General features: G+C 40.9%; 1 protein-coding gene across 2 annotated transcripts in view; it reads left to right on the forward strand.

Moving 5' to 3' along the window:
- OSBPL2 (oxysterol binding protein like 2) overlaps positions 1-12,225 on the forward strand; it is a 35,569-nt gene that overhangs the window by 6,815 nt on the left and 16,529 nt on the right. For both annotated transcript variants that reach the window (XM_032705071.1, XM_032705072.1), the window contains one exon: positions 7,096-7,260. In XM_032705071.1, the coding sequence (XP_032560962.1) occupies positions 7,224-7,260 (37 nt within the window). In that variant the 5' untranslated portion in view covers positions 7,096-7,223. The remainder of the gene's footprint in view (positions 1-7,095; positions 7,261-12,225) is intronic.

The raw sequence follows: 12,225 nt of genomic DNA on the forward strand, positions 1-12,225 counted from the left end.
TGGACACTTGCAGGGATGGGGCATCCACAGCTTCTGTGGGCAACCTGTGCCAGGGCCTCCCCACCCTCACAGGGAAGAATTTCTGTTTAATATCTAATCTAAACCTACCCTCTCTCAGTTTGAAAATTCACATTTCCTCTCATCCTTGTCATATCAAACTAATGAAAATGTTTTTTGTGAGGAAGTCCTAAGTGACTTTTTTCCTTTTTCCTTTTTTCCCCTTTTTTTCCTGATTTTTCTTCCTTGCAATTATTCTCTTTTCAAGTTAATAAACTTTAATGATTTTAAAATTTGCTGTGAAAGTGCAGATCCAACAAAACCTTGTTAGGCATGTGAAAAAGCTGATGAATGTGCTAGTTCATGAATTCTTTGGTGGCACTCTAATTCCAGTGTATTCAACTCCTAACACCCTACCTGCTCATGCTGTGGTTGTTTTCCTGACTGCCTATTGATTCTGTACTTGGTTTTACTGAAACGCTCCTTGATCTCACAAGTAGATTTGATATCAGTGTAATGAGCAGGACTGAGTGTTTTATGGGTCTCACAGAGCCAGAACACGTGATTTCAAAGTGAAAAAAAATGGGATTTGTAAAGGTAGCAGGATGGTGTCAGCAAAGCTTTCCAGAATTGCTGCATGCATGATGTGAAATTTCTGCTTCAGGTCTGGAGGAAAAAAAGCACTGCAGTTTTCTTGAGCCAGCTTCAAACCTGAGCTTGCTGAGCCACATTCCAGCCCAATGAGCCACTGGGCTGTAAATGCTGGTCTTTCTATAGAAATGTAAATGTTTCTTTAAGGAGGAGTAACTTTCGGTTATCCAGCCGGGTCTTTGTTGGGGATTAACCTGGAAGAACAAGTTAGTATGGAGGAACTAGTCGAATTAACTAAGCCAGAGTAGCTGCATGTATAAACTCTTACAGGTTGTTCTGGGGTACAGTTTTTTGGGGTTTTTTTTAATTGTGTATAAGTTCCAAGGATCCAGAATCATGGTGACAGAGGCATAAACTGGTTGTTTTTATTGTTTTTCTGCTGACAAATGGATTTTGAGAAGGAGCAAGCACACGAGGCGACAAGATTGTGGGATTACTGACATATCCAGATAAATGGCATAGGAAATTTCAGCTTTTAGTGCTTGATAGAGCTGTAAGCAGATGAAATGATGTTATGGACAACCATTGCAGGTCATCTCCACAGCCTCAGGATCACGGAATCATTTAGGTTGGAAAAGACCTCCAAGATCATGGAGTCCAGCCTGTGACTCTTTTCAGCTAGACCAGAGCACTGAGTGCCACCTCCAGTTGTTCCTTGAACACCTCCAGGGGTGGGGACTCCACCACCTCCCTGAGCAGCCCCTTCCAATGCTTAACAACCCTTTCTGTGAAGAAATTCCTCCTAATGTCCAGCCCAAAGCTCCCCTCGTGGCGTATTTGCCTCATCTGGCATATAGGTGTGGAGAGCGCGGGTGTTCTGCAGACAGTGGATCCCCACAGTCTGGTTTTGGAGAGCAGCCATGAGGGTGGAATGTGCATCTCTTCTCAGAGAGGTGCTCAATGCTCACATGCACGTCACAGAGCGCGTTGAGCAAATGAGTTTATAAAGTGATTTTGCAAAGTCTTGCGGCTTTTGTTGGCCTGGTTTTAAAAATAAATTCAAGTGGGAGGAAACGGTTTAAAATGGGAATTGTGCAAAGTCTCTGGGACTGATGTGTTTCTGAAAGAGAGTTCCTGTACCTTCTACTGCTGGGGACTGTGACCTTGTAGGGGATGCTCTGACCTGCACAGAGTTAATCTTTGCAAAGCCAAGCGTGTTCCTGGGAGCCAGATCACCTGGTAGGTGTCACACCGAGTGAGTGACGGGTTCAACTGCGCTTGAGGAACACTTTGTGTGACATTATTCATAACCAGCTGATTGACAGATACGCTACAACTTTGTTCTTCCTTTGTCATGGGACCCTGGCTGTCACCGTGGGTGGTGTGAATAGTGACACTCTCTGCATCAGGGCTGTGAGCATCACTGAGAGGAGCATGTTTGCTCCCGAGCTGAGCCTCTGGGGATCCGTCTCAGACACATTTAGGAACAGCCCTTTCTGTTTGTTCTCTGTGTCTGTGACAGACATACTCCTGAAAGGCAGGATGTCATTCTGAGTAACTCCTTCCCTCTGTAGAACCTATTTCAAGGTGTGCTGTGAATGTGGTGCAGGTATTTTCTTGTGTTTCTGCAGTATTTATTTCAACTGCTTTGTCCTTTGCCTTTGCAAAACATCCCCATGTCCTTTGAGAAAGGGACTGTCCGTGGTCCTCAGTCATGCAGGAATGTGACATTTTCTGATGAACTGTGAGAATTTAAAGGAGTTTTAATGAGTATCATAGAACCACAGAATGGTTTGGGTTGGAAGGAACCCTAAAGACCATCCAGTTCCAACCCCCTGCCATGGGCAGGGACACCCTCCACTATCCCAGGTTGCTCCAAGCCCCGTCCAGCCTGACCTTGGACACTTGCAAGAATGGGGCATCCACAGCTTCTCTGGGCAACCCGTGCCAGGGCCTCCCCACCCTCACAGGGAAGAATTTTTGTTTAATATCTAATCTAAACCTGCTCTCTGTCAATTCAAATTCACATTCCCCCTTGTCCTGTCACTACATGCTCTTATAAAAAGTCCCTCTCCACCTTTCTTGTAGGCTCCCTTCAGGTAACCTTTTGACTTGTTGTGCAGCATCAGTGAGACCTTTTAATAACAAAAATACTAATCACTTCTGCCCATGTGATTAGTACTTAGTTATATTTCTGTCCTTTACCTGTTCAGGTTTTGGGGATTCTTGCTTGGGACAAAAATAGCATTTTTATTTCAGCATTGGTATTTGCATTTCTAAATTGTGTTATTGGACAGCCTAATATCTTGTTTAACCTGTTTGTGGATGGCTTTAGAACATCACCAAAGTGCAGAGCTTATTTCAGAGGAACTGAAGTGGTTGTTCTTTGATTAGAAGATGCCAGAAGGTCTTACAAGTTTTTGACTTCACATACTATGCTTAACTCTTGGTAGTTTGGGTTTGTATATTTTAGGCATTGGTGTGCAAATAAGCAAAATGAGTAGAAAAACTAGGTTCTGCCCAAATAACTTGTCCAAGACTTGCTTCAATAAATTATGTTAGGCTTAGTTTTTTCTGTAAATTGCTTTGCACTCACTTTAAGGGTAATTTCAAAGAGTAACATCTTACTGTGAATATTCTAGACAGAGAGTTTGTCAGAGTAAACATAAGATAATACAGCTGCAGTACAGATTTACCAACCAAAGTTGTACTGTTGGGATGGGTATTATTACTTTTTTTGGATGATTTTATCTCTTTCGGTTTGAGCTTCAAAAACAGTGTCTTTTCTGTAGGGAGATCAGTTTGATACGAAAATAAAAATAAATGTGCCAGTTTTTGCTCATGCACACAAATCCCATAATAATCTGATTAGTCTGTACCAATACCTACCCTTAAAATATGAGGAAATAGATAAGCTTTGTTGCTGTAAACCACAAAATCTGGGCTGCCTGTGGCTAGGGGTGTGTCATCATCATTTAATGGCAAATTTACAGTTCTCTTAAAATGCCACTACGTGCAGCTTTTCCGTGTCATTTATAAAATGACTTGGTGATCAGTGTGGCAGCTGGGCTGAGGTCGCCACAAAAAGCACCTTTCTGATTGTCTGTGCCTTGAGCACTCAGGCTCAGCCCTTGGCACTGCCTGTGAACCCACTAAGATAACTTTAACCTGTAAACCAGCAAACCCTGATGGCTGAAACAGTGTTTTCTCTCCAACAAGGAGCCAGTGAAATCCTGTATGGAAACCTGTTTGCTCCATTCCTAGTTATTACTAGGTATATAAGAAAATATCCAAATATATTTTATATGTCTTCTACACTGTAGGACTAAAAGCTGAGAACATGATACCATGTTTATGCTTTATGAGGGATTTTCCAGGACAGCTGGTCCTGAGCTCCTGAAGGTCTGTCTGCCACTGGAGTGTTGCACCCTTCCTCCAGTGGCAATTTTGGTAAAACCCGTTATTTACAGTTGCTCGTGTGTAAGTGAATTCTTCTGGATACATCAGGGACATGGAGGAGGAAATGCAGATTACAAATACTGAATATGAAGCAACCAGGATGTTTTTGTCTTCTGGCATTTCAACCTAGCTGAAAGTAACTTTTGCTGTTGCTTTCAGTAAGAGAAAAGGACTTAATCCTAGCTTTTTGGCTCATGGAAGCTGAATGCTGTTATCACTGTGTTCAGCTACATGCAAATTCATGTTAATCTCTGCTGTATAAAAGAACTGAATGTAAAAGAAGTGATATAAGCGTGAAGTTATTCCCAGTGTAACCTTATCAAAATATATTACTTTATCCTTTTAAAATTGTTCTTGGCACCTTGGGACAATTTGTGACTGTTATTTAAAGTGATTTCAATGAATATTTGGTTCTTTAGGTAATAGTTATAAAGCTTGTGTGTAACGTACAGGGATTTGACTGAACTTTCATTTTCAAATAGCAGTGAGCTTCAGGAGTGGTGTGAGATTAACTCAAGTTGATGATTCTGGCCACTTCATTTGTACTTGGAGAGTGTTTTTATAGGAAATCTGGGTTGTCTCCATGTGCACACTGTGGGATGGAGTTCCACTTCACAGGTCCTTTTGTAATGCAATTCTTATTGTGCAGGAGAGGGGAGAGGAGAAACTGGTATTCATCTGTGTGACCTTATTTATTCTAAGGCTCTTAATGATAATTGACAGTTTTTTAAGTCATAATTTTTATTTCTCAGTGCCTTCTATACAAGACTGTTACAAAACTGAGACAAAACAGAAAAAGGGAAGATGCAAGAAAACATGGAGAAAATGAGGGAACTGTAGTGCTGATCATGAGAGGGTTGTATCATGTGTGTATCCAAGTGTCCTTCTGGAAATGTTGGCTGCTGTTTTGCCAGGAGGACAATTGAAACCATAAATGTCTTGCATCTTCAAGGATACTTGGAGGGTTAAAGAAGTCCTTTAATGCAACCTCTTTTTTGGCAAATTAGTGGAGTCCAGTGTGGTCATCTGAGGTGAACACTTATCCTCAGATGAGTCCTGGTTTTCTGTAGCAATAGTTTTCTTTGGATTCCTTCCCTTCAGCCCTGTAGAAAAGTTTACATAGTTGCATCCTCAAGGAGAGATTTTCTGCAAAGATATGACATATTTGGAGTCCTTGAAGGAGATACTCCCAGATATATTGCTGGTGGGGCTGGAAAGTTTGGAGAAACTTTGATATGAACAGGCACTTTTTTTACAGAGTCAAGGATTGATTTCCCTTAGACAGCATAACACAGGGATAGTACACTGACTTGTACTTACAGTACAGATTTAGAAAAATTGGAACTAGATGATCTTTAAGGTCCCTTCCAACCCAAGCTATTCTGTGATACCAAATCTAGTGTTTAGTTCATGCAGAAATCCGAGCTGCTGCAATGAGCACTTGCTGATAGCCTTTCACTGGAATCCTTCAGACGGACATATCCCTGCCTTAAATGCTCTGAGCTGTTGCATCCTTGCTTAGGAGAGTGCAGAGCTTTGGCAAAAGAAGTCAGAAACTTGTTGCTGATGAGCAAGAAAGCTGAAAAAGGTTTAAAAGTCTCTGGCTGTAGAACAGCACAGGGAAAAGGGAAGGAAACTCATGCAGCTGAGAGCAATTGCAACAGCAGTGTAGCAACAGTGGAGAAGCAGATGTTTAAAGTTTTGTTCTTGTGGAGGTGAGGACTTATAAATATGATATTGCTGATGCAGAGATCGATACAAAATCCTGCAGTAGCAAGGAAATGGGAAGTTCCTAAGGGAAAAGTGACAAACTGAAATACCTGGCCTTGACAGACAGAACACTTCAGGGCAAATGCTGTAGTCATTAACTGAGTTCCATAATAAGCTGTTTTAGCTCCTTCTTCTGAATGGACAATTGGAAGGACTGTATGTGTGTGAGACATTCAACTAGCTTTTGTTCTGGGCAGTGAGGGGAAAAAGGCTTGAAACACAGTTTGATTTCTTGTAGAGAAGAAGGAATTGGCTTCAAACATGGTAAACTCTCCTGCTTCTGGCTTTGTTTCTCCTAATTGGAATGGAACTGTGCAAGTTATAATTACTCTGGAGAAACTACTGCCACAAAAGCAGTGGAATCTTCAAGGATCATAAAAAATTAAGACTGACAGATTGAGGTTGTTCTGGAGGAGATATTGATACCATTGCCATGCTGTTGTCTGTTGTTGTGTACTTGGCTCGTTGTTGGTACCTGGTGAACATTTGTAAGAGTGGAAACTAAATTTTCTCATTCTTCTCCTTAAACTAAAGTTGGGTGAAGTAAAAATGTTTGCATTACACCATTGCCAACCATCTGGAAAAAACCCTGATTTAGTCTATCCATAAAGTAGAGCTGGAGTGCTTCATAAATCTGTAAGTTATTTGCAGTGCACTTGGTTCTACCGAGGAAAAGTTTGTTGGTTCTTTACACTCCTCCTAGATGGAAAAATCTCCAGTTTTTGAAGAGACAAGGAGACAATCTCCTTGTCTCTTCAAGGGTTCATAGCAGTAGCCTGAGAAAACTTCTCTAAGGCTCACTATGTACTGATTGCATGACGTAGAGTGAGGCCCAACATTTTTATGCAGTGGTCAGATTTTGAGATACAACTGTTGTCTTTCTTGTTCCTGTCATTCTTGGTTAAGGATGCAGTAAGGCTTTTCCTCTTGCTGAAAAGAGTTTTTGGGTTGCCGGCTGTCTTTTTCTTCTGTCAGTTCTCTGCTCCTTTCAGTTGTACTTGAAATTTAACTTGCAGTAAATAAGATATATTTTACAGAAATGTATATGAAGTATTTATAGAGATAGGAGGGTGGCATAGTAAAGCAACTGTTCTTGTGGCAGGCAGTATTCATCTTCAAAATTTCTTTGGTATCAAAGAAGGCTGTTTACTTATGAATGTAAAAATCCATCTTTTACCATGGGAGGAAATAGGAAAATTGGTATTTGTCAAGTGTGCGTGTTTGTGCACGTAAGAAATGTGGAAGTTGCTAATTCTGTTTCCCTGTCTTGTCAAACAGATCATCTAAAGCAGCTGGGAATTTGCAAAAGAAGACCCTGACAGCACACAGATACTTGATCTCTAAATCAAATTCAACAATGCATTAGAGGGAGCTGGACTGGCTGTGCAGAGATTTCACACTGAAGGATGAACGGTGAAGAAGAGTTTTATGATGCCGTTACGGGTGAGCGATGGGCACAGTGCCAAGGGGGGGGGAAAAAGCTATAAATTGGATTGTGTGTGTGGTGAGGGGCCAGTAACATGTAGCTGTTAATAATAAATCAAAACGAAGCCTCTGTTGGTAAAACTTGTAGTTCTGTCTGCTGAAAAGTGGACAGAGAGAATTATAATTTGTGTTCAGGCTTGGAAATGAGGAGTTTTCGTTAAAGCTTAATGCTGGCTATCATTTTATCATTAGAACAGTCCTTCAGTGGCCAGGTCTTACTTTTGTTTTCTGGAAAAGCAGGTAACTTAATAGCAGCTTGAGAAGTAATGCTTTTAAGACCCTTTGAAAGGTGAAATATTTTCCATGGGTTGTTTTTATCGTTATTTTATTATTTTCTTTTTTTTTTTATTATTTTAATGGAAGATTTATGCTAAGGAATTGAAGTAGAAAATGTTTTTCTAGTCAGAAACAAATTACTGTAGAAGTGTGCTTTCAAAATAGGGAGCCAAAAGTCTTTGCAGTCCCATATTTTTTCTACAAAATTAAACCTAAATCACTTCACACTTGAGCAGTGTATCGAATGGTACTTTGCTTTGAACTAACAAGGATGAATAGTTATTTGTAAGAGCCTTAGATGGTTTTGCTGGTGAAATAAAATGCTTGAAGTGTTCTAATAAAGGAAATCCGCTCAAAGATCTCAAACAATTTTAAAGTCTTCCACTGAAATGTCTCTTGAGAAGTCCTGTAACGGGGGAAATGAGAAATGTTGAGTGTGGAGTGGTTAATGTAGGATCACAGGAATGAGAAGAGAATAATGGGAAGCATTGAAAGCTGAAGGAATGGAAGTACATTGTAGATACAAGTGGGTAAGGTGGACTTAGACATGGTTGGTTGGAAATGCATGTGAGAGTAAACAAAGGGGGCTGGGTGAAGCAGTGTGACTGACAGCAGGCTGTATAGGACTTGTCACAACTATGTCACGGAGAAGAGGAGGAAATTTGGTTTGCATTCATGCCAGCTGGGAGTGATAGGGGTAGTACTCCAAATTCCTCTGTAAAATCAAACTGTTGTACCATTAAAATCTTGAAAACGCAGTGGATTGTTGCCGTATGTCTTCAGTAATCTTTCAATTCCAAGAGCTCAGGACCAATGCCATGAATGAACTAGAGTTTTTTCCACTGAAATAGGTGTACAGAAATGTGCCTCTGAGCATGAGGTCTGTGTGGTACAGCTGTGAGGTCGATGCATTCCTTTGTCTCTTGCTGCAGAAGTGCACAGCCCTCAGCGTTTGACTCGTCTAGTTTTGTCCTCTTTCCTCTTCTTTTTTGCCTGAACCTCAAAGAGTTGATTCCCCCCACAAGTACTCCAGGTGGTATTGACTTCTGAGCTATTGTGCATGAGATGTTCCTGCAATCTGGGCTGACTCTGCTCAGAAGTGGGATATTGTGCATCAGTTCTGTGAGCACTCCTTGTCCTGTCCTAATCTTATTCTTCCACAGGGAGGAATGTACTGGCAGGAGATAAGTTTATATATATATATATATGTTATATGTGTTGCCCTGGAACATGCCCTGCAGGTACTTGGTTTAAGAGAAGTGCTGACTTTGGAATCTGAATAGTTTGCTTCAGATTCATTCTCCCTCAGGACTGTCTGCCTTTAAAGACAGGTGCTCAATCCCTTTCTCTAGCTGGATGCTTTAGAAGATGCTGACAGTTTGATGAATTACTTGCACAAACCTAGTGAAGCCAGACCTAGTTCTTTGTAGCTGTGTCTTGTCCAAGTCATACATAAATCTGATGCAAAGAACAACCTGTAAATAGGTCTTTCTACATTCATGTTCCCCAGCTGCTGTAGCAACTCTTTGCTCCTGTATCTTTCAGATAGTGCTATGTTGAATTTTTTAGGTTTTATGGGTCTTGATCATGCCTATCTGTGTGTTATTTTTTTAATGGTCTGGACATGTTAGATGTAGACTCAGTATTGCCAGAGATCAAGTTCACAGTCAAGGTCCTTTCTGACCCAAGTTTAGCTTCCAGGTTCTGCAGTAAAAACTTCAGGATTTAGGGTTCCAAATTTTGATTAAAAAAAATTAAATGCCCTTGGCAGAGTCCTTGGTCTCTTCTTTCCAAGGATACTCTCCGACTTCTACCTCAGATGAGCAGAAGCCACCTTTAGACATGTACTTGTTCTGCTCGAACTCTAGGACTGGGACATCGCTGCCCGGAACAAGCACATTCTTCATCTGTGTCTCAGCTCCATGTTGAGATGAAAACAGTGTGTACACCATGCCCTGCCCTTGCTCCTGCCAAGTCCTGGGCCCTGCTTTCCCCAGAGGGAACTGCAAAGTGTTCCCACAAGTTCAGTGATTTTAGTAATTGGGTACTGTGGTTTGTGTCCTCTAAGTAGCAAACCAGGCTTGGAGCACTTGGACTCCGTGGGGAGTTCTCTCTGGAATTCTGCAGGGTCTCAGCAGCAGCCCAGGTAGTATGCTGCCACCTTTAAGATAATGTGGGCTCACTCCTTGAGGAAGCCACAACTTTTCTGTAGTTATTAATTGATGGCATCCACTTCTAGAATATGACTCTGTCCTGAGGAGACCCCTGATTTTTTGTTGTGGTGGATTTCAACTCCTTGGCTGAGAAGTTTCCTGCTTCTGACACTGTCCCATCGCATCCAAAAGACATTCTTGTGGGATGGAATTGCAAGCTGTGTGGTTGGGAATCATCCTCCTGGCAGATGGTTTGCCCCTGACTGGGTGATGATTACACTCGTGAGGGTGCAGGATGGATTGGGCTGTTCAGGTGATGAATCGTGTTAGTGACCAGTAAAGAGTTTCCATGGAGAGAATTTTCTTTGCATTCGGACATTATTAGCATTGCTGACACTTGACATCCTTGCCTCATGAATGAGTACTCCCCTTTGGAATCCCTTGGGAATGTTACTTGTGGTCTCAGCTAATTCTTGACTCTAACTTGACAGTTAATTCCCGACAGCAGAGCTGTCAATAATCTGCTTTTTCTCAAAGCAAAGCATACTTTGATCTATGTCACCTTGGGTGTGCTAATCTTGATGCAGACTTTATAAAGACTATGTACCACCAGGGTCTGCTCTATCAGAGCTGTATCCTTCATTAATTCTGTCAGATACCTATTTGCCAAAGTGTTTTGTGAAAGGGCTGCCACAGAACAGGAAAATTCTTGGCTGTTGACCAGAGTAATTTATTTTTGAAACATGGATGGTTTAATTTTGCTTTTTTAAATATTGACCTGCCGTTCCATGGAAATCTGTTCTGTGCCCACCATGAGGTTAATCTGGCGTGGTGTATTTGTGAGGATATTGTTCACTGTAAACTGTTGGTTTCACATGGAGAGAAGGAAATGAAGTATCTGCTGCCAAATGAATATATTTTCATAATGCCTGGATCAGACCGAATCAATGGATTCTGCTTTAATGTTTAAGTACTGCAGATGTTGTGAAAGGCCAACCTGCCTCCCATCAGCTGCAGGTTGTGAAGATGGACTTGTTTTGGAAAGTGTAGAATTCTAATTTCTGGCAAAGAAAAAAATACCTCTTGCTTCACTTGCTGTCTACACTTTTAGCATATTTATCCCTATTCTTTATGCTCTTTTTAGGACTGAAGGCTCTCAGTACTCTGCTGTTTTGATTCCCTTTCTGTCTGGGCTGACAAGGCTTAATTAGTGCTCAGGGAAGTGCTGACTGTACAAAGGGGTGTTCTCGTGTACATGACTCACAGAACCGGGTGCCTCTGCTCCCTTGGCTGATGTGGAGCATAGTCTGTGTGGACTTGTTTCATTTGCAGGATGTGGAAGAGGAAGGCTAAGAGAACTAGAATTACTGGCAAGTCACTTTTCTTTAAGTTCTTGAAATAGATTCATGTTGGCACCCAACCTAAGTATTTTACTTTGAAAATTTAAGACTTCTTAAAAGCTTAACGCGCATAAGTTGGGATGTCTTATTAATTTTTGACATTGTATTTCTGCGTGTAGCTCACTATTCCCTTTTTTATCCTCACTCCCAGTGGCTTTTCAGCGTGAAAACTGTCCTGTAAGTAAAACTTAGCTGCTCAGTTTCTCAGGTTCAAAGCTTAAATGGGAGAGGTGTAAGACTCTTCTTGTAACTCAGCAAAACTATAACAGATCATTTCAGTAAACTGTTTTTATTGCAGTGAAACTGTGAAGAACATTCTCTGGGTAGTTCTTCACAAAACCATAGCACTTTGAACTTCACTGAGAAGCAGCTTTTGAAACTTTCTCAGTGGGCTTGTAGTGGACAAGACATGTGATGCTTGAAGTTGAAAGTGTAGTTGAAAGTCTAGTGATTATCTGGCTAGGATTAACCCAAGTGGGTTTGGTTGGGTTTTTTTTAAAGTAATTAGGTGGAGGTACACTCTAATAAAGCAGACTTACCATTCTGATGTGTCTTACTTTCCTGGAGCTGGGATTTAATTTTTGTTGCTTGTCTGCAAGACACTTGTTTGAACTGGCATTGATTTTCTTACCAGTGACGTAGTGTCGTCCATAAATAATATATATACCAGAATCTAAATTACTGTTGTGCTGTACAGGAACAGGGCAAAACAATTTTGAATCATGGAGAAGCAGAAAAACTAATGTGGACAACACAACGAACATTTGATAGGATTTGCAGGGTTTCAGGTACAATGTAAAGACTGAAATTCAAGTAACATGTTTTCATTATTATTCCCCTATAATCCAGTGATTGAAGTGATGCTGTTCCTTGTGTTGTGTGAACTTGATCAGTTTTCTAGGTGATGCCACATGTGCCTCATCCTTTTTTTTCAACTTTGTCAGGATTTTTTCCCAACCTTATTAGCTTGTCAGTCAAACTAATAAAAGTTATTTTGCTGTGCCCTGAAGTATTTGCCTTTTCTACTTCCTTGTACTTTAACAGGTTCCAAAAAAGCCAATATATGATTAGAAATACCATTTTAAGATCATAAA

The sequence above is a fragment of the Chiroxiphia lanceolata genome, chromosome 17 (genome assembly GCF_009829145.1).
Source record: "Chiroxiphia lanceolata isolate bChiLan1 chromosome 17, bChiLan1.pri, whole genome shotgun sequence".
NCBI lineage: Eukaryota > Metazoa > Chordata > Aves > Passeriformes > Pipridae > Chiroxiphia > Chiroxiphia lanceolata.